We start from the raw sequence: 23,259 nt of genomic DNA, 5'->3' as shown, positions 1-23,259 counted from the left end.
TGGATGCGACACCCTTGTGTTTTCTGGAATTCAGCTAGTTTTGACTGGAAAAATCAGACTGTGCTCTGTGTTAGTGCTAGTATGGCATTGATATTTTTACATTTTTTTAGGTAGTACATTACCCAATCTGGAAATCATCTGGTTACATTATATTTTTTGTTCCTATTTCAAAGCAGTCTTTTCTGTGATAAAACTTATTCACACATAGTTTCAGCCGTCGACATGCTGTATAAATCAAAATTTACATTGTCAAGCTGTGTAAAGTGTTAAAGTGTAAGGAATAATATAATAATAATAGTCTAAATAGCCTACAGTGTATTACAAAAGCGTGTGCCAGGGCCCAGCGGACTATAGGGACCCCGTCTAATATTACAATATTTTTATATTGACAACACTGAAACAAAAAGAAACATTCAGAAGCCTCTAGTGCCCACGTCCAGTCCTGGAAATCAGCAGCTGCACAGGTTTTAATTTACCTTTAATTCCAAATTGAGCACATGGAAAAATACTTATGTAGTAATTTATTAGTATTATTTCTGAATGATCATTATCTCAATACAGAAACAAAAGGCACTGATGACATAAAGACCAGAAACAGGAGTTCCTGAAATCTGGAAAACATTCGCCATTCTCTTGTGATGTCAAGGAATTATTGACAACTGTATGTCATGTGGCATTCTTCGACAGAAAAGTCCTTATAATGTTACCAATAATAGGACACATGATTTTTTAGACGCAGCTCCGGTGCAGAGTGGATCAGGAGGAGAAGGAATGAACTGCTTTCCCAGTTTAATTAAGGGGGAAACTGTAGGGTGGCCACACTGTGTAGCCCAGAATGGAATTCAGACAGGACAGGTCTCACAGGCCTATAGATGTGATGACAAACTACAAAACTCAAGATTTACCTGCTCCCCCATCCACATGAGTATAACAACTAAAACATAAAAGAAAACTAAAAAACCTACTGGAGTGTGGATCTCATTTCCCATCGCTACCCTGATAGAAAACATTCACTTATCATACTTAATCCACATCCGCATACAGCTCTGTCGTGGCTGGAGCCGAGTTGTGCATGGTTAAATTCTCTTGAAAAAGACATACTGTTATGTTTCTGAGTCGTTCTATACTAATTTAATTGATTTCCTGACAGCATCAAAATCTACAACAACATGACAGACGGAAATGGGGAGAAAATGCATTTTCATGCATTTTGGTTGTCTTATGACTGGTAAGCCATGATTTTCTTTTACTAAAATCAGAGAGTGCTCTGGTCAATGTCTCGTTTATTGTGACCTGTAATCGCTGTAATGGTTGCCCTACTGCTTCCCCGTGGGGTCTTTATGTAAATGAGACACTCACCCCGCTAATTTAATTTTCAAGCTAAATAAGTACAGAGATCTTTGCGCTAGTCCAGAGGAATCGTTTATTGTCGCCTTGAGTGCTCTGTGAAGGATGGCGCACATTAACAGGGAAAAGTAGTTTTTTCTGCTCAGATGTTGAAATGTAAATATGTTAGAAAAATAGACTTTTATTAAAACACTTTGAGTTTCAAAACATGCTTTCTCTTCATCAGTACAATTTGCTCTTCAGTTGGTGATCTACTGCATTTTCATTGTGACGTTTACAGTAGAGTGCAGATTGCTTCTTGTCAAGAGAGTTCCCTGCAGTTAAGAGCCTGACAGCCTACACAGAATGCAGAACATCTGGCTAACTGTAGAAGGACTCTAAATGTCAATACTGGCCACAAGAAGAAGCAGTCCCCACTCTCTTCTACTGTCATCAGTAACCTGCTGCTTTCCTTAGTTGTCTCCCTTTATATATGTTAAATCCTTAAAAATGGACAGGTGTTTCCAGAAAACAGCTTTCTTCATTATTTTTTAAAATGAAACTGAATTAGTATATTTTTAGGAAAGTAATAATAAGAAAAAGTTCTAAGCATTAAAAAAATAACAACATTTAGTGGTTTTCAGTCTATATCGACATTACAGTATTTTGCATGGATCAAAATAAATTGTTTTCTACTGAAATGTTGACCTTTTCAAGTTGATCTATTAGGGTTAATATATAGTGATGGACCATGTGCAGCAGGAGCTTTGCTGCTTCATATCTCAGCTGGAGAAATTTAGTAAGGAGTTGCGACTACATATTTCTCTGCTCCATCTAGAGGGGGTGCTCTTGCATTCTTCATTCCAGAGTGCAGAAGATGGCAATAACAGACTTCAGCCCTTTCCCTGCCCCTGCCCCTGCCCCTGCCCAGGCCCCGGCCCCTCCCTGGCCTCCTCTTCTCTCTCTCTCCCAGACGTCCGACGGGACAGCTTCTCTGGGTCATGGGACGCCATGTTGGTGAAATCCCGGAAGATGTCCTGAAACGTCTCATCGTCACCTGGAAGCAGATCACAGGAGCGACTTGTAGGCAATGGCCGTCCAGACCAGACTAGCACAGTTTCTAGGTTAATTAGGATCATGTTTCAAAGTACCAGTGGAAGTCAGCACAGCGCTAAACCATGTCTGGGAAGACTTTCCCTGTATTACCGTAAACTAACTGTGTGGCAGGGCACCGTGCTGCCGGGTCTACTGAAAGGTACATATTTTTATTTTAGAAAGTTTTATAGGGGCTTCTGACTGGTTCAACCAGGTAAGGCGCTTGCTCGAGCTGCAGGTGTGATTCATTCCAGGCCAAAGTTTCAGAAGCTTAGCAGAAATATTGGAAGTAAAAACAAACAGTAGGAAAAGAGGTTTCTTGAAAAGTGTCCCTGTCAGAGTGTAGGAACAGAACAGAATGGTGAAAGTGCTGTTGCATTATTGATTCCCAGTTTAAATAATGGTCACATATTTTACAACGTAAATCTGGTTCATACCCATGGCTCCATAGAAGCCTTCCGAATCTCTCATCTCTTCATTCATGCGAGCCATCCTAAGCCTGCACCACACAAACAGAAACCCACATCAGTATCTCCAAGGAAACAATTTAAAACCTCATTTGATTTGCAATTTAGTACATGCCAATAAAGTGACAATAATGATTAACTCCAGCTTTGCAGAAAGATTTGTGGTAGTGTACTTTTTTCATTTTCATGCCACAGGCCACTGCTTAAGTAATAAAGTCATGTAGGGATATTCCGTTAGTCTGAATCACAGCTCCGGGTCATGTCTGCCCGTTTCATAATTGTGGAACCCACTACAACAGTATCTGACAAAACTGGTATCTGAGGCATTTGTACATGACCTACTTTCAAAGCACTCATAATATCTGCTTATAATTTATGCATGCATAGCAGCACACTGCCACAACTGGCTGTGACAAAGCAATTTTACTTTCACAAAATCCAAATTTCCCATCTTCGCCGTGTCCTCCGACAGGAAGTGAAGAGATCACTCACAGTGTAACAATGTCTGCCTGTGCGTTTTCCACGGCAATGCTGAGAGGATCCTTTCCTCTCTCATCTACAGCGTACTGGTTGGCTCCCTTCTTCAGAAAAAGACACACCTGCCTGCAGGGAAACACGGGGAAAACCGAGAAAGGAGATTTCACAGATGCCTGCCCACCACTCAAGACAAACCACTGTCAAAACTCACTTGGAATTCTAGCTCATAGTCTGGAAAGTGATATTTAGTTATTTTATTGTACATGAAGAAAAAAAGTCTCTGTTGTAATGGCAGACAATTATAAACTGTGGTTCTTAGTCCCACACAGACAAAAATGCTCACACGCATTTCAGAAACACATCAGCTCCACAAGAGACAGAGAAAGTGTTTTCTGTCCCTTACAACAGTAATGTTGGATTTAGCAGTAACACTCCTTAGCTGCACTAGTTAGAACCATACCCGCTGTGGTTACGGGAGCACTTCGATAATCCTTAACTTCACAACAAACTATCCTGTAAAATATGTCTGCAGTAGAAAGGCTTATTTTTACTTTTAAAAATTAAGTAGTATGAAAGACTTGCTGTTGCCTGGGTTCTGTAACCCTGGCACAACTCAGCTCCTCTGTGTTAAGCCTTAGCTATGTGTCTGAGTTGGGCCTCCCTGATAAAGACCATGTCCTGACTTGACCACAAGCCAGGACATTGTAAAAGGGGTCCATTTTGACCACCAGTGATGAAAGGCCTTCCTAGTTTACTTCCCATCCCTTCAGTAGTGGTTTATCCTGGTCTCATCTGTCCACAAAACTTTTCCAAAACTCCTGGTTCAGCAAATTCTAATATGGCTTTTCTGTCCTTGGTGGTGATGAGTTTACATCTATGTAATTCTGCAGTCTCAGTCTTCTAGAAACTATGGATATTTATATTGCTTTCTTCACTACAGAGCTTTTTTCTTTGACAGCCCTGATATTTTGTCTGTTGACAACCAATGTTTTTCATGGGTGCCTGGTAATTATACTCAGGGTTTCATCTTTCATATATTCCAGATTCTTTATTTTGGCGTCCTCAATTTTTGTACTATATTTCTGATTGAATTTCTATTTCAGCTTCAAAACCACCTGGTGTTCTTTAACAGCAGGTTTCTTTGATTTTCAGTTGTCAGCAGTGGACCCCAAACCCTGAGGTCAAAGAGACACAGGTAGAGAAGATGTTCACAGTTCTTTTATGAGCCTAATTACGCAACATCACACATCTGACCAACAAGAGACCCTGTCAGCTCACTGTCCCAATACCTGGGCTCCTACAAAATAAAGAGGTACAACGCTATTAATTTCATTGACCCAAGAAGACAGAACTAAAATAACTTAATTTGACCCTGGACACCTCTGTTCCTTTCCGTTTAAAATGTGCTCCCTTTGCTGTACCGTACCTCTGATGAATGAGCCTAAAGAAAGAAGCAGTTCAAGGCACTGAAGCATAATTGTTTGAAAAAAAATAGATTTTTAAGGAAACTATACAGGGCACAGCTACTCTGTTGCCACAGTAGAACTCTACTCGGTCCAGCCTGTAAAAAGACTATACTGTCTGCAATGTGGCAGACGTGTCTGGGGTGATGAGATTAGGTCAGAGCGCTGAAAATGGCACATCAGAGAGTGACCCTGCACACGGTGAAGGCAGAGAAATCAGCAGCATCTGCAGAGCGTGGATTTCTCATACCATATAGGAGAGTAAGACCAGACAGAGGGGGTCTTCTGTGAGAGCTGTAGACTAGTTGCTCTGAAGTCAGGGTGAAATAAAAATCTCATACTATAGTTTTGGAGTCATTGGCTATTGTGTCACGTTGTTGAGGATAGCGGTTATATCTCCAAATTCTGGCCACATAGCATCCACCAGTCAAAAATCCAAATAAATTCAGGGTTTAGAAAGACTAAGAGAGAGTGAAGAAAGAGACGCGAAGGTTAAGGACCAAGTTAGGGGAAAGTAGGGAAACAAACATCAGGTTGCTCCGGCCTGTGTGGAACAGGGCAGCAAGGGTGGGGGTGTAGAATTGGGGTTCAGCCACCAGAGGGTGACATTGAGCCACCCTCAAAACAGGAAAAAAAAACTGACATTCTCATGAGGGAATTGGCTGCATGTGTCAGAAGCCGAATTCCTATAAATAGTCTATGGGAACAGATTGACGTTGTCTGTTCAGACCCTCACAGTCTGCTGGATGGTGAAACCAGGTACCTCAGGGAGAGATTAGTTTGGTCATTTAAACATTCAGGTCGGGTTTAGCATAATATTAAAACCATCTGGGAATAACAGCCTCGACATTGTGACAGAGTCAAGTGTATATACTGCTGTCAGCAAAGGAGCAAGTAAAGGTTTATTCCATGCTGAAAAGAGAAGAAAAGAAACACAACGTTTCAGCTGTGGAGCCTTCTTCAGGTGTCATACCGCTGTTACTTACCTTCGGAACTGGGAGTTCGGCCTGTGTTCAGGACTAGAATTGGGGGTTGGGAAGGTACTGTATTACAACATCGGGGAGGTCCATTTGCCATCTAGACTCCTTAATAAGGGACAGTTTTAGGTGCAGATTTCCCTGCTACGCTACCAATCAAGGGGGGGGTCGGTTACACTGAGCTAGAGAAAGTTGTCACCACCACAAAATTACTACGGGTTTCTGTACGCAAATCCTTGTAGTGACACTACCTCAAGGCAGAACCTGCTACATGTCCCAGCACATTTAGAGGACACCTCAGAGGTGTCCCAAGCCTGTTCGCATCAATGAATCGTCCCACAGAGATGTTGAGGTCTTAGTCGTTTAAAGGAACACTAAAGGTGCCGACGTGGGCCGGACTTTGCAGGGGTGTGCGATCGGCACTGTACCCGGTGTGGCCCCAGAAGGTGGCGACGTGAAGAGCCCCCTGGCCCCGCTGGTCCCTGTGGTTCACGTTCGCGCCGTTCTGCAGCAGGAACTCGCACGCCACCAGGGAGCCCTGTGGAGACAGCGCAGCTGCATGATGGTGGCGCTCCTCCGGACAGCACTGCAGAGGCCCAGGTCCAGCACACAGACAGCGACAACGCTGAGGGCGCTTGCTACTTTCTATTCTTTAACTATTTTATCCAGACCTTTGATAACAACGAATAAGATTACAGAAGAAAGGTTCTAAACGAGAGGAGGCCATTTGGTGTGTTTCAAAACACTGCACACAGAATAACATACTATTAACACTATCAGTACTCTTTGCGCAGCCTACCCATGCTTCAGCACACAAATGGTTTGACAACAGCTGCTGGGATAGCTTACTGCCTTGCTCTTAGCACTGAGCATATGCCTGTTTCACTTCACCCCCACAGCTCTAGATAATCAAACAACCCAAGCCTTGGCAGCCCACCCAGTCACACAACGCTGCAGATGTTTGTGCTCTCACCCCACAGGCGGCAGCAATCAGAGCCGTCCTGCCCTCCTCCTCTGGATTGGCCCAGTTCACCTCGGCCCCCTGGGCCAGTGCTGTCGCCATGGTGACCAGGTCTCCCTGCTGTGCGGCCTGGTACAGCATGAGCCCCACTCTCTCCTTCTCACCTTCACCTGGGCGCTCCGACTGGCCCACCTCTGTGCCAGACAAACAAACCCCTGCGCTTCAGTTATTTCCAAAGGCTTTAGACAAACCTCGCACCCGTTTTTCCCAAAACCCGCACTGGTGTCTGCAGCTTGAGTTGGTGAACTCAACAACAGCATCATGCTTGGCGACAACTAAACACACCCACAGCAGGGATTTAATGATTTAATGACAAAGCTGTTGAAGAGTTAAGAGACAGGCATCCAGTTGCATTGCTCATCGGAACAATCACAGGATGAGACTGAGAATGACTGAATTATTGATGACAGTAGGTGAATCATTTAAGCTAAGTACTGATGCAAAATGAAAACGCACATAAACACATAACGTTACTTTACAAAGTGAACGGGTGTGTAAGTGCTGGTCCTTGGGATAACACAATGCTGAGCTCAAGTTACACAAAAAATTGCCAGGTTCTCCATTATTGTATTTGAATTGGGTAAAGATGGCCAAAAATAATCAATCTGTATAAACAGCTATTTAAAAATAACATTTTAATTAAGAATAATAAACTTTATTTCATATAGCTCCTTTAAAAGTGGCTACTCAAACTCTTTACAGAAAAAAGATATACTGTACAGTGAAAGGAGGTAGGAGAATTAAACAGTTACTGTACAGTGAGGGTTTGGAATACAGAAGGAAAGCAAAGGGGCAGACACAGAACCAGTTAAACAAAAGCCCGTCTAAAAAAGTAGGTTTTGAGTCTATATACGAAAGAACTGAGGAAAGCTGACTCTCGGATATCCCTAGGGACAGAATTCCAGAGCTTTCGCGTATAGCAGGAGAAGGCTCTGTTGAAACCAGAGAATAACAAACATTTGTAATGCTGTTTCAGTGAAAGCAATTACAGGAGGAGTGCCGTTACCCTCATCATTTTTCAAAAACGTAATTAATTGCATGTATACAGCACATTTCATCACAAAGGATCTCAAAGGGCTCCACATACATGAGGGGAGCCACTGGACCTATCACTGGAGTTCAGCATCCACCTGGTAAAACACAGCAGCCATAATGTACCAGCAGCCCCACTACTCAGGCGATCAGGTGGAAAAGTGACAATTTACATCATTAATTGAATTGAGTGGGAATGTTAGGGAGGAAATATTATAGAAGCCAGAGTGGAATTTCACCAGGCCATCAGGGATAGCACCAATAATCTTACAAAGAGTGGCTCAAAATCTGTAGTGATTAAACAGAACAAGTCAAAGGCTTATCCATAGGACAGAATCTCACACCACAGTGCTCCTGCCCCCCAAGACTGGGTCACTGGATGGGAAATTCTGGTCAAGGGGAAGAGCACCCCCTACTGGTCCACTGACACCACTCACAGCAGGAACATGGTTTTCCTTAGGGGTCTCCCATGCCACTACTGACCAGCTCCGCCCTGCTTAACTTTTGAGATCTGAAGAAGTGTGCTACAAAGTGGCAACACTGTTTCTGGTACACGTCTATCAAGAGACAGCATGGCTAAGTAATGTAAATCCTCTCCCATCAGACAAGCAAGCTGTCTTATTGCTAAATAGTTTCAGAAAAGAATATGAGATTTGTAAATGAAGTAAGGACTTTATGAACTAAACAGCATCAATGTTTACAGCCTACCTGAGGTTGCAGAAACAGCTCTCCTGACAAACCGCTTCTCCACATATTTCTCCTTGATCCAGGCCTCCTTCTCCTGCCTGAAAGAGAGGGCAACACTCTGAATCTCCTGAACATCTCGGGCTCTGGAAAGCATTTTGAAATGCTGCTGGCCTGCAAAGAAAAGACTTGCAAAATAATAAAAACACTGAATGAAATACATATCCAAATGTCTTATTATACTGGAGACAACAAGCACCTCATAAACAATGTAATACTTGCTCACTCAAAACATCTCAAAGCATGAATACAAAGGAACTTAGGCATATCGTAGTTTAATTCTAAAACCATCATCTGGAAACGAGTCAAACAACCTGGTGCTGACTGGGCCATGACCGAAACTCAACATCACTATCACACTGCTCAGAGGTGTTTGACAAGTGACGTTACTAAAGGCCACTGCTTCATTTCTCGCATCAATCAAGGACGTCCCAGGGCTGCGCCAGTGCAGAGGTGGCGCAGTTTCAGTAAACCTATTACTTCAGCCTAGCCTACTCACTCCTATGGTTTCTTTTTATCCTTACATTATAGTCTGCTGCAACCATGGCTTCTGGTGCAGCTGTACGTGCCACCGTGTGTCTGTGTGTTGGCCCACCAGGTAGATACATCTGTTCTGACCAAACTATCCTATTCTCCTCCCCACATGTCCGGATGGTGCCCGGGCTGGGCACCATCTGAGTTGGATGCTGCATCACTGCCATGGATCCAAGAGGGACATCGTGGATGTAGCTATCGTTTAGGAGGATTTTGCTGGTCTACAGAGTTCTGCATGGAGTACTGACATACAGAAGACGTAATGGATGGATTAATACCCTCATTTATTTATTCCCTTTTTTTTAATTGTATAATGTTAGCATGCCCAAAGGGGTTGGGCAGCCAGTTGACCTTGGACCCCTAGAGGTATTTTTCTCCTTACTTATGAGTTTTTGGTTCCTCTTCTCCATTGTCTTCTGGTCTTTTCTGTTCTGCATTTACTTGGTCACTTGCTCTGTTAAGCGCCTTGGGGCCACCTTGTTGTGAAAGGCGCTATATAAAATAAATTGAATTGCGTTTCAGACGGCTGTTTACCGTGAGCTGCCGGCGCCGGGCTTCACTCTCCCCTCCTCCTCCTGACGCGACTCGTAGATCCGATTGATGGCGTCGTTGCCCAGGGCGCGCACCACCTGCACGAGAGGAGAGAGAAAGAGCAGGGCACGGGCACTCAGCGGGTTGACCAGCACACCCCATCCCAGTTTCAACACTCTCACCTGAGATACTTGCCCATTTCTAAACCAGTTCACGCCTAGAGGTCAACCTTATGTCTAGTTTTTGGCATCACTACTTCAGGAAAAATAAGGACGAGTTACTATCATTGTTTAACCCCAAGGCGAATACAGATACATGCAGTCCCTGTTATACTGTATGTTGCCCAGCTATACACTGTTGATGAATTGTGGAATTCACCGTATCAATTCCCGGCACTAACGCTATTTTTCAAGGCACCGAAACTCAGCAACATAGGTTCTTTGTATATTATTTTCTTCCAGAAATTAAAAATATTGCGAAGAACACAATCTAACATGGGAACAGCCTCCCTCTTTAAGTCGCATGAGCAAAGTTTAAGTTATTTATTTATATTTACTTTGTTCTTACAGGGATAAACTCCCCTTTGTATGTTGGTTTGCTATATATTGCACATTTCTGGTCCCTATTCCCAAAATGTATTGGGAATATTGCCTGTAGTCCTTAAAGAAATACGTCAGTTTTGCTTTCTTAACTATTACAGACTCCTGTATTTTTCATAAAGGTTGACGGATAGTGAAAAAAGCCTACAATTACTGTGAAATGTGTTCATGAATAGACAAATGAATTACTTAAAGGCTGCTGAGATGAATGGCTCCATTACCTTCAGCTGCTCAGGCTCCCAGGTGTCCAGAGTCAGTGACCTCACCTTGGACAGATGGACCCCCAGGCTCCTGTGACAAGAGACAGCCACCGTTATAAATCATCATTATTAGCCCAAGGTGTCCTACTAGGAGTCCAGCAGAGGAGACATCAGCAACAGTTTTCAAGCATCCAAATATGTAGAGAGAGCAGATAGAGCACTCTACGGTTTCTTTTTATCGAAAAAAAAAAGCAACAAGTTTCCAGTGACAAGCCTCACAGGACAGTTTCTCACAGGGTTGAAAACGCTGAACTGCAATTTGCTTTGCAAAGATGACATTTTGTGCTTCATCTTTTGGTGGCTAAACAGAACATCCGATATATCCCAAATAAGTGGAAGCCTTTGTAAGGCTTCAGCTGATATTTTACTGTTGAAATAAACTAAACTTTAACTTGGTTTTCTTTAGATAACTGCCTCTCCACCCACAGCCTCATCTGTTATCAATGGATGAAAACACTGTACCCCCCCCAAGCATGAAAAAAGCCCACCATTTAAAAACTGGGGTGACCATTCACTTATACAGCAGCTCTTCATATTGAAATATCAGGTAGAGGGGAAACGGGAATATGACCCCCGCAATGGGCGAGTTCCGGCCCCTCCGCAGGTGCCGAGTCGGAGAAGGGGTACCTGTGAATGCCCGAACACTCGATGCAGAGCGTGATGCCCAGATTTACGCTGGCCCAGCGTGGCTCGAGCTCGCCGCAGTCACAGCACTGCCCGTTCCCAGCACCCTCCAGGGCGACGCCCATGACCGCAGGCCTCGGAGCAGCCTGGCCCTGCTGCTGGGGCCGTATCTGGGGGGATGGGGGGCTCAGCGCCGCCTGGAAGCAGGAGAGCCACGGAGGAGAACAGGACAGGAATAGCGGGACAATGAGCAACGCATATGATTTTTTTGGCTATAAGGTTATATTTTTTACCTAAACTTCAATTATTGACTTAATCTGATACAATCCCCTTTACCAAACCTTTAATTAATCTGGGTTTCTGTGGTCTACAATTTAACAAACAGAAATTCTACATCAGGGAAACAAACATGCCAACAGCACAGTGGCAAACTCGCTGCCGAACAGCTAGGCGGGGCGTGATCTCTGATTGCGTGCGGCCATACCTGTGTGTGACCGGACTCGGCTCTCTGGCGGTAGGCCATGTCAATGCTGCCCTGGACGGCACTGATCCAGGCCCGTCTCAGCTCTTCGGAGTCTGCCTGCAGGGCACAGCTCCTGGGGAACAAACATGCAGACGGCCTACATGACCAGTGCTCTAGACCACGGGTTTTCAACCTATGGGGTGCGCACCTGTCAAGGGGGGGCGCGAGATTACGAGACATTTAGGCGCAAACAGGCAAGTAAAATGAAAAAGAACGAAACAACTGCAGCGAACACGTTGTTTCAGTCGTTAATAGCGATTCATTATTCATCCACTAGAGGGGGGTGTTGCAATCTGGCTCATGTCCCTGGCTAAGCAGGCTGCCTGCCGTCTATTCTCGTTGGCGAAGGCTACAGCAGAACTGAGACTTCGCATTATACCACCATTACAAACTTAAAAATGGACCGGTGGCTTGCTGCTAAAAATAACAACAGCAGTGAACGTGAAACCGTTAAAGCGAATTAATGAAAGATGCTGAAATGCATGTATGTATACATAATATCATATTATGTGAGTGAGTGTGACGAGGGTGTTCGCATTGTTTTCTCAATGGGTTTTGGGTTGGGGGGGCGCATGTCAAAAAGGCTGAAAACCCCTGTTCTAGACCACGGGTTTTGGTGGGTTTGAGATAACTGCATGTCGAAGGAAAAACCAAGAAATTCTAAGCGGGACTCACTTGTGAACTGATACGACTTCAAAGCAGAAGCGCCTGTCGATGTTGTCCAGCGACTTCACGGTGCACAGCCTCAAGTCCTCCATCATGACGATGGCTTCCTCCTGAAGCAACAATGATGCATCACCATGAGCAAATTCTGCAGTAACCCTTCTGCCAGTCGGAACCAGCTAAAGACAGATGGTTTTACTTTTACAAGGTGTAAGAGCACAGCGGATTCAAATAAGATGGAATTTGAAATAAATGGAGCAATATTCCATGTAAATATTTTTCAACTATTATTTGGTGTGTAGCATTTAGGGTGGCAAAGTGGTTGGCATTGCTGCCTTTGCAGCAACCCAGGTCCTGGGTTCAATTCCTGGGATGCTGTGTTCTGTGTGGAGTTTGTATGGTCTCCATGTGTTTGTGTGGGTTTCCTCCAGGTGTTCCAATTTCTTCCCACCGTCCAAAGACATAGTGGCTTCTGGGAACATTGGCCCTGGTGTGATTGTGTGTGTGTGGTTGTGTCTGTCTGCCCTGCGATGGACTGGTGTCCTGTCCAGGGTGTATTCTGTCTTGTACCCGTTGCTTGCTGGGAAAGGCTCCAGCTCCCCCACCTGAATTGGATGGGGTGGTTGGTAGATGGATGGGTGGTTAACAGTTAACTCGCAAGTTAACTTCAGACATCTGGAGACCAAAGGAATCTTACAAGACTTTGTTCACCTAGGAAACAGATCAGGAAGGAAGCCTTACCTTGTGAGATTTTGTGTAAACTAGCTGATTGTTTTCTATGGAGAACCAGCATCTGAAAAAAGAAGGAAAACAAACGCACATTTTGATAACTACACAAAACCGCTCTTTAGATCCAAAAGACCTTGTTGCCTTAATGGGGGAGACTGGTCAATCGGTTCCTACCTCTTCCAGGTTTTACTCTTTCTCCGGGAACGTTTGAAAAGGTAGCCCTCTATGGTCACTCCAGTCCCAGGGCTATTGGCCACCACAGCCTCCCCTGAGGCATCCTGGGAAACAAACAGCACATCGAGGCATCATGGGAAACTCTTCACCAGTGTTCCTACTCTTGAACAGCCACGACCCTACAGGTTTTGAACATTTTTTAACATGGCTATAGAGCCTTCTACACGTGTGTGCAAGTTGGAGTTAACCTTTAAATGTTCCTTTGCTGCCAACACACACAGATGCAGCTCCCCATTAAACCATCTTTAATTGATAGTATTAATTAGTATCAATCATGCAAAAGATACGAGAATGACAGTTCAATGATTCCTTAAAGATTTTCAGTTGAAAACAGACATTGTATATATACCCACAGTTACTATTAGAAATAAAAGGGAGCCATTGGACTCATCTTGTTAGCTGTTAGCTGATCAATTCAAGCATGACACCCGCCTGGGTTGAGTTTAAAGATTATATAGTAGTGCAATGTCTGCAGAAGTGACTGGATTGATATTTTGTAAAAAAAGGAATGTAAATCATTAGGACAGTAAAGCTCTTCTGGTAAATTCTTATCATTTTTTCTCGGTTCCAACAACCATCTCTTACCAAGTCAGCTGCTTCTCAGGAAAACCGCTCTGAAGATGAAAAATGGTGTCCCAGCCTTCAGAAGTTCTTCTCTCAAAAGTAGTTCCCCCCAGGCTAGCTGGGAAGGACAGTGGGAAGTGTGGGACTCACCCTTTGCTGAACCAGTAGATGGTTGTTCTCCATCTCCTTCCGTTTGGCTGTGCTGTCCATGGAGAGCTGGGCCAGCTGTCAGCACAAAACCATAAAGGGAAGGGAACCTAGTCAGACAGCTCTCCTATCACACCTGGTCAGCCCAGGACAGTCCATAGGAGACAATAATCTCTCATCACAGCGTACAGCTTCTTCTCAAATACTCTGAGGACTGCAACAAGCTCCATTCTCCTTCACCATATTGAAAGTGAAATAAAACAATAGTCAATAGTCAAAAGTTAAGCTAATGAAGACTCTAGGAGTGAAAGAAGCACAAGTATTTTCGCTGTGGATTGGGCTCTGACCGATGCAGAATGAGCAATTAACCAATCAACAGAAGTGGCCATCTTCTCTCTGCAGCTGATCTTTATCACAAGAATCGCTTTAACAGCAGTGTAACAAAGCAAACCAGCTTCCTCATTAACCTCTCTATTTTGCGACCGACCAGGAGCAGCACTGACTGGCAGAGAGATCGGACATTGAGGTTGGGCAGCCGGGGCTCTTCCAGATCTATGCAAAAATTGCGGAGAAATATTTTCAATCAGCCCCACAGAAGAAGAAGAGTGCTCAAACGTGCCAGCTCAACTGGCCATATTTTGGTCATTTTCTCTCCATTTCCCCCCAGCATGGCGAGAAAACGTTGCACCACCCCAGAGGGAACTCTTTTACCTGGTTGGCCATCTTCTTCATGGCTGGCTCCAGGTCTTTGAGGAGGTCATAGCCTTGATGGAAAAAGGTGTACTGGGCATGGAAATAGGAGAAGATCTGAAACAGCAGAGAACTTTCAATAAGCCCCATGCGTGGAATGCAAAAAGGTTAGCAAAGAAGAAGCAGAAGTGTTTCAGGTTCTAGAAAGACAAAGATACGTAAATCCATATATCAGAGAATAGGTAATATAGCACTCAAAACCATTCCAAGTAATTTTAGACCTTTAATATAATTCAAACCTCTATTATATGTAAGATTCCGAAAACCAATTAGAGGCTGGATGGGCTGAACAGCCTGCTCTCATTTGTGTCCTGTCTTTTGCAAGACTGTTCTTTTGCCTCTGACTGCTGGAGACTCCCTCACAGCCTTCATCTGCTGTTTGTGCATCAGGACAGATGTCTTTGAAAAGTATACTCACCGAATTCAAGACATCCACCTTCTGTTGAGTCTTAAAATTATTCAGCTAGAAAAACAAGCCACAAAACACACATTTACCAATATGTTCTTTTAACAGAATACATCTGTAAAAGTCCCGCAGATAAACTGAACAGGCAACACAATTCTCTTTGGAAACAGCAAAAAGACGAGCACACTTTTGTCTAAAATTCACAAAACGCTCCTGTTAAATTGCAGGGTATTTCAATATTTTTAATTTTGTGAGCTAAATGTTTGCTAATTATTGTTTTAATTTTTGTTATTATTATATACAGTCTATATCAAATAGGTATTTGCCAAATACATAACTTTTACTTGCTGTTATATGCAATATCTTGCTCGTGACATTAATCATGAACACGCCCATATTGATCTGCGGGAACAGAATAAATATGACAGAACTGAGAAGATATTAAACCTACAGACCCAAGAGCAAACATTAACATCCTGTTGGCTTGTGTTGCCTAACCTACAGTTTTCTTGTCTGACTACCACACAACTGAGTACTCCCTCTGTGTGGGAGTGGTCAGTACATTCTCATATGTTTCTGTTCATCGTCTACTGATCACTCAGTATGAGCTCTTAAATCACAAATAACTGAGCAAATTCTTAATTAGCATGTTAGAAGAGAGATGGCATAAAGTGCTGAATGCTGATTTTGTTAGTACCTCAGCTTTGAAACCAAGGCTTGAGTACCAAAAACAAACAAACAAGGAGATCAAGTACCAACACCAAGTAGCTCTGGTGATTAAGAGACCGGCTGGAATGAAAACCACAATACGACACGACACAAACTGCAGGACGTATCGGTACTTTCAACTCTTAAGGTTCAAATGTTATTCCACAAGAAGAGACAAAAATAATAGTAACTCCTTACACTTATATAGTGCTTTTCTGGACACTCCACTCAAAGTGCTTTACAGGTAATGAGGACTCCCCTCCACCACCACCAATGTGCAGCACCCAACTAGATGATGTAACAGCAGCCATAATGCACCAGTACACTCACCACACATCAGCTATCAGTGGGGAGAACAGAGTGATGAAGCCAATTCATATATGGGGATTATTAGGAGGCCATGATTGGTAAGGGCCAATGGGAAATCTGGCCAGGCTGCCAGGGTAACACCCCTACTCTTTTGAAGAGACACCCTGGGATTTTTAATGACCACAGAGAGTCAGAACCTCAGTTTTACATCTTATCCGAAGGACAGCAAAGGACGTTTTACATATGGTGTCCCCGTCACCCTAGCTTTCCCAGGAGGTCTCCCATCCAGGTACTGACCAGGTTTACACTGCTGAGCTTCAGTGGGTTACTAGACAACCCTGCCGGCCACACGGTGCCTCTCGATGGCTCATTAAAGACCAGGCTGGTGGTGAGATTCAGGACAGTCGGCCTACCTGCAGGCAGTAGTCCAGGGCAAAGTGCTGGAAGCACTTGCGCGTGGCCAGGAGCAGGTGGCTCGCCTTCTCCGCGTCCAGGGCTCTGTGACGGGACGCCTGGGCACTCTTCGCCCCCGCTGTCTCCAGGTCCTCCCCGATCCGCACGAAGTCCCGCCGCGTCTCCCGCAGCTGAGGCAGCTCCCTAGAGGGCACACGAGCGGCAGCGGTCAGCGTTAGGCCGCCCCCCGTGCCACTCGCCGAGGGCAGCTGCTCAACAAGGGGAGCTCAGCACGACGGCATTCGCAGACAAACCAGTCCCCTCCGCTGACGGCACACAGCCCTTGTCAAGCAAGAACTGTGCTTAGGGCTACACCAAGAGACACATATACAGACCTCTTTCTGGAACAGGTAAAGGTTCATTCCACGCTGAAAGGTAAATAAAATAAACACAACGTTTCGGAATAAACCTTTACCCGTTTCTTTGCTGTGCACACATGCTGACGCAGCTCCCTACTCACACAGACCTCTCTTCGTTGCACAAGTGAACTTCTCTCACTAATACAGTGTACGTGCTCCAAGCATGTGGCTCCTTCTCTATTCATTCATCCCAGGCCTCTCCAGTCTCTTGCTGCTGTTCTCTGTCCCTACCATTACCTCTTTTCAGACAGCCAAGCTTATATAATACATAAGACAACTTTCTACTTAAATCATTTTGGGAAGACAGCCCAAGACAGAGCAGCAAACAAGCTGATAATGATAACTGTGCTCTTAAAGCACAGCTGCACTGTAAAATATGAAAGGCTCGTGCTACCCCATAAGCAAAGCATCTACTGTATTCCAGGTTTGGTTTTTTCCCTGTAATATAATTTAGATTTAACTTCATTTTCAATTGTTTTTGTAATTTAATGGGGGTGGGGGAGGACAGAAGCCACCTGGCAATGCGAGACTGGATGGAGTAGAATAGGTTCAAGTGCAATCGTCAGTGCTGGGGCTGTGAGTAAGTCCCCTCAGACCCCTGTGAGATCGTACGTACTGCACAAGCAGGCTCTGCAGCTGCTGGGTGACGGATCTCCGCGCCTGGTCAAACAGCATCTGGTGAAACCAAGGATGTGTTAACAAGACTGTACAGCCACACATTCACTTTAATAATAATCCTTGTGTTATATAGCGCCGTGCACAACATCCTGTCCTTACAGTCTTTAGTCTTTGTCATGTCAAAGTCATGCGTTTCACAGTAAAACACGTCAAAGGCAAAAACAACAGACAGCAAAAGAGCATACAGTAAACACAATTCTAAGTGAGGAAGATTCGATTGGGTTTTGAACGGGATTTGAATGTGCTGACTTGACTTGCAGATATGGGCTGGCAGTTCATTCTACAGAACAGAAAGCTCCGTCTCCCAGGGTCTCCCAGTGTTCAGAGCTTTGTGCTGGGAACTGAAAGTCTGAAGAGCAAGAACAACATGTAGGTGTACGGGGGGGTTAACAGTTTGCTGATGTAGTCAGGAGCCAAACCATTCAAGCTCTCAAAGGTGAGCAGTATTTTGAATGTTATTCTGACGTCAATAGGAAGCCAGGGAAAGGAAGCTAAAATGGGAGATATATGCTCTCAGGGGTTTTGGTCCAACTCTGAGCATCTGAGCTCTGAACATGCTGCAGGAGGCTCCCGAGTGGCTCGATACCATCAGTGAGGGAGGTACCTCGCCTCCAATCAGAGATGAGCATCTGGGCTTGGGCTGTGTTAAAAGGGGAGTGGACCTTTGTTGGAAATGAATACAAATAAAGAGAAAAAAGGGGAGTGACTCTAGGATGGGTGGGTCAGAAGAGTCTGCCCTCCACTTCCTCATTCTCCCCCGTGTGCGGTTACAGGGTTTGTAGCTGCAAGGCCAGATGTGAAAAAGACACAACAAGATGAACCACGGCAATATTATATGATGCCAAGACTTTACAACATTAATATCTGTGCTGTGTACAAAATGCTGTTGAAAGATATTCATGCTTTAAAGACAATGGCTTAGTTTAAGATACATTTAGTTTGCTATGTTGGCTTAGTTTAAGATAGTTTAAGACAAAATACTAGACGATCACTTATAAATATGGTCAGAGGTCATAAAACTTAATCTAAGTGTTAACCATGAATAATTTACTGAATATCTTCTGTTTTTTAGCTATAAAAAGTATGTTTTGTGGTAGTGGCTTGGTATAGAATGCTTTCATATTTTTATTTTCTCAAAAATATTTTAATTTGCAAATCTTAAAGCATTGTAGCCATACTATTAGTTTCAAAAGGTCATTCAAAATTCATTGCTCAATAAAGTGCCAATCCTAGTTCTGCTCCTGCACACTGCATTATACTGTAAAAGCACTGTGCTGTAATTCAGTGATGCCAAGGGCTTAGTACTACAGAAGAAGGGCCTGTAACCAGGAGGTTCAAGGTTCAAGCCTGAGCTGTTACACAGACCAGCAGCGTGATATCCTGAACATACTACAATCTTTTGGTTAGTTGCTATTATGCAGACCTACAGTATATACAGTACACTTGTGCTCTGTCCTTTGGAGAAGATGTAAAACAGAGGTCCTGTGGTGGGATTATAGCAGACATTGTTTATAATAATAATAATAATATCCTTACACTTATATAGCAGTTTTCTGGACTTTCCACTCAAAGCACTTTACAGGTAATGTGGACTCCCTTCCACCACCACCAATGTGCAGCACCCACCTGGATGATGCACCAGTACTCTCACCACACACCAGCTATCAGTGGGGAGGAGAACAGAGTGATGAAGCCAATTCTGAGATGGGGATTATTAGGATGTCACAATTGGAAAAGGCCAATGGGAAATTTGGACAGGACATGTTTCCACATAGTTCACTCATTAATTTCTCCATGTGACCTAGAGAAGTCCTGAAAGCCACAGCTATGTTAGCAGATCTTAATGACGACCATCAAATGTTTTCACATCAGGCCACTACCGAAAGGGCACCTGAGATCTGGGCAAAGCTTGGTCAACCCTCAAAACATCTCCCACACTCACAGAGCAGCTCACCGTGTCACAGACTCACCGTGTGGAAATGGATCATTTCTTGTAGTCCCTGAGTGAACTGGCCCAGGCAGTTCTAAGGGAGAGAGGGAGACAATTCAACCACCGATAGATGCACAGAGGTGACAACTTGCACTTCCACACTTGCTCAGACTTCAGCTCACCATGACAGTGCTGTCTTTTTGGTGGTACTGGGAAAGCTCTTTCACAGCTCCAAGGAAAAGCTCATTAGCAGAGTTGTATTCTTGCCCAGCTTCCACCATCCTGTTGCACAGCTTCACGACCTGGGCAGAAGAGCAAGCCCATTAATTTACTGTCTTCTCTTGGCCAAGGGATGACCAGTGCTGTCTCCAGCCTTCAAGACGAAGCACGACGCTGGCTAGAAACAGTGAGATTAAGGATGCACCATGCATATCTTATCCACCAAGCTACACACCAAACGATCAACAACACGTACTGTAGGTGAATTTCAAGGAATACAGTGAGACAGGATAATTTAAAGAAAATGATAAAAGCACAATGATCTTTTTGTTATTTAAACCATGTTGGAATGTGGACAGCACTCTGGCACAGTGGTTAGCACTGCTGCCTTACAGCACCTGGGCACTAGGTTGTTTTGGCCCTGGGGTGCTGTCTGTGTGGAGTTTGTATGTTCTCCCCATGTTCGTGTGGGCTCCCTCCAGGTGCTCTGGTTTCCTCCTCCTGTCCAAATTTTTTTTTTTAGCAAAAAGCTAAAATTAGCTGGCTTTTGCCCCAGCTGAACTCTAAACTTCCAGTGCTAACTTGATGACTTGAATTGATCCCCTTGCTGGTTTAACCTTGTTTCTGCACTCAGTCCTGAGTTTCATCAATTTGAATGGGGTACTGTTTTCATCTTGCTTGCCTTATTTCTGACTAAACAGCTTTTAACAGGTGATCGATTCATGATGAACAGACACACGTGGGCAAGACACTATGAGACACGCCCACAGTGGGAGTGGCACTGTCAGAAGAGAGCCCCCTTTGGGCATGGCACCATCAGATACGCTCACATTATGGAGTAGGGGTGTGGTGCTGTAACGGACTCACTCCCAGCAAGTTTTATTTTTCCTTTCTGCAGAGGTTACACTTCCTACAGCATACCTGAGTGACTTCTGAACCTCAGAATTTGGTACAGGGTTCATACCAATTACAAATCTGACCTTTCAAGAGCAGAAAGCAAATTTTAAAATGTATAGTAAACAGAAATTTGAAATTAATTAGCCTGTGAATAAGAACTCAGCCGGAATAAAAACCAAGTCATAGTGGTACCCCCAGCACAAGGAACCACCATTTTAAGCATTGCAACTACTTCCTGCCACTCTACTGAAGGCAACAATTTGGTATGTCTGGTCCAGAGAGAAGATTACCGGCCACCTACTGGCCCATCACTACCACTTCCAGCACCAAGCTGATGTTAGACACATCCCATCTCTTTAACAACTGTTTCAGTCATGCTTAAATTGTCACCAAGGAGCTCAGGAGGCCAAGGCCAAGGAACTGAAGCCGTTGACAAAGCGTGGGGATAAAAAAATTAATTTATACTCCATAACAGCGAGCAATGTAAGGTTTCCCAAGCTGTAGTGCACACCTCAAGACGCTCAGACGGACTAGTATGTGACAGAGTGGGGTCTAATGGACGTCGCTAAGGTGGTGTAGCTCTTTCTAACAGCCTGCTCTGGGAGATATCCTTGACATCACCAGCCCCAGTCCGACGCACGGGAGCTTCATCTCACCTTCTCCAGACGGCCCTCCAGCTCCGCCACCTCGTTCTCGCACCGGTCCAGCGTCCTCCTGCACACGAGAGAAGAGCAGTCAAGGGCGACACTCACATCGGCACCTTGACAGCAAGCGCGCTGGCTGCTGACGGCATTCGACTACACCGTGACCTCAGTTTACTTAGATTTAATGCAGAAGCATGCAAAGATAAGTTCAAAATAAAAAATATCACATCATCGATAGATCTCCACCCTGGCGTCGTAGCGCAAAAAGTCATTCTACAATCGCATGTTCTTTCACTGACCTGAACGTCGGCGAATCTTTGATGCACTCTTCGAAATCCAGAAACGTATCCATTTTGTAAACTTCACGACTCAAAAACTAATGTCTGGGTAATACCGTTCTTAATACAAATACCGGACGTTACTTGTCCGGTATAACTACTACAACTGAAGCGAGCACTTCCCTGAGACTCATATCACGATCATGTTAAAATATGCATTCACATGCATCTGGATATTAATCATTACAATAATACTGCACGTACGTAACGCCAAGCCCATAACATGAGAATAGTGGTAAATGTACGACACTGGAAACCAGTACATTCATCTTTTAAACATAACGCACATTACACAACACGTCATTAACCAAAATATTATTTTAAAACCGCACTAAACTCTGTGATTACCTGTAATTTAAAAATATTTATGAATCCTGATTAAGTTATCCCTTAGTCTGCCAGAACATTTTTTTAATAATCCTTCGTTTTCACATAACAATTTCACGAGTCCGTATACAGCACGTAAGTCGATCGTATATCATTTAGCAAATTCTAGGAACACGTATAACACGGTGAAACCCTGTTACACGACAGCGACATCTGCCAGGTTCCCAACTGAGCCGCTTCTTTTAAATTTTCTGCGTCCCCCGACGAGCAGCAAATCCATTTTTAAAGACGAGCAAATAAAGCCACCTGCTACACACAAAGCTGAAATGTAACCGATTAAAAACCTCTGATCTCTCCGCTGCGACTTCTTTAGATGAAAAGTATCTCTATCTCCTACCGAAAGCCCAACTAGTACAACAACACAACCTACTGCTAACAACTTTACTCCGGGAATGGGAGTTGTTTCCTGTTATTCATGCCACTGCTTCAAAGAACATCCGGGGGTAACGGCGTATAACAGTCTTGGTTTACGTGACACAATCACATTACGGCTTGAAGGCTGCGTTTTAGCGTGGAAGATCAAATTAACTTTGTTCTTCAGACTGCGGCGTCGCGGATAGCAGCTCCGCATAGCGATGACAAGAACGCGCGAGGGTACACAGGTGTACTGTATGAACCCCGACAAAAGACAAATTTGGATTTTGCATGATATACCTTTAATGAAAAAACTGTTTTCGTAACACACAAAGCAGAAGTCACAATTGTAAACTAGTACATCTTCCATACTCAGGCGTATGTATAGACTTGGAAAACGACATGCATTTTTTATTAAAAATGAAGTAATTATAAACATTTATTCCACAGTCATCAAATGCGTTAAACTGCGCGCAAGCGAATTTACGCTCGATTACAAATACCGTACTGTAGATTTCTGATGTTTTCTTAGTTTGAAAGAAAATGTTTTTTTTTCTATAACTGTTAGAATGTGTTATTGACAAAATGTACGAAAATATTGTATTTTTCAGGGATTCCTACAGATTACTACAGGGATTAGTTTCGATTCTCGTCTGCTTGGTGGCGCTATAGCCAAGGAAGTAACTTCATGGTCTGCTCTTTTACTGTATAAAAATCTACAGTAACAGCTCAGATATGATAAATTATTCAGGCAAAAAAAATTGTACTTTCCTTAGCTCTGTAACTTTCGGTTGTGTGAGGGTTGTAATTAAAAACG

The 23,259-nt window shown here is 43.9% G+C and overlaps 1 protein-coding gene across 2 annotated transcripts; it reads right to left on the bottom strand.

The window, feature by feature from the left end:
- Window positions 1-1,404: 1,404 nt before the first annotated feature.
- LOC148836604 (arf-GAP with coiled-coil, ANK repeat and PH domain-containing protein 2) lies at window positions 1,405-22,482 on the bottom strand. Of its 2 annotated transcripts, XM_088914647.1 has the most exons (22): window positions 21,663-22,482; window positions 21,376-21,433; window positions 19,786-19,905; window positions 19,644-19,697; window positions 17,612-17,670; window positions 16,597-16,780; window positions 15,179-15,223; window positions 14,722-14,817; window positions 14,014-14,088; window positions 13,240-13,343; window positions 13,078-13,129; window positions 12,349-12,449; window positions 11,635-11,746; window positions 11,154-11,347; window positions 10,488-10,557; window positions 9,671-9,765; window positions 8,567-8,643; window positions 6,779-6,960; window positions 6,234-6,343; window positions 3,381-3,491; window positions 2,859-2,920; window positions 1,405-2,383 (listed from the first exon to the last, which is right to left on the bottom strand). In XM_088914647.1, the coding sequence occupies exons 1-22, from the start codon at window positions 21,713-21,715 to the stop codon at window positions 2,220-2,222; spliced, it is 2,178 nt and encodes a 725-aa protein (XP_088770773.1). In that variant the 5' UTR covers window positions 21,716-22,482; the 3' UTR covers window positions 1,405-2,219. The 2 variants fall into 2 exon arrangements, 1 of the variants encoding a protein (XP_088770773.1); XR_016090995.1 differs by lacking the exon at window positions 6,779-6,960.
- Between the last annotated feature and the right edge of the window lie 777 nt (window positions 22,483-23,259).

The sequence above is a fragment of the Atractosteus spatula genome, chromosome 4, assembly GCF_055471065.1.
Source record: "Atractosteus spatula isolate fAtrSpa1 chromosome 4, fAtrSpa1.hap1, whole genome shotgun sequence".
Classification (NCBI taxonomy): domain Eukaryota; kingdom Metazoa; phylum Chordata; class Actinopteri; order Semionotiformes; family Lepisosteidae; genus Atractosteus; species Atractosteus spatula.
This window is presented reverse-complemented; position numbering and strand designations above follow the sequence as displayed.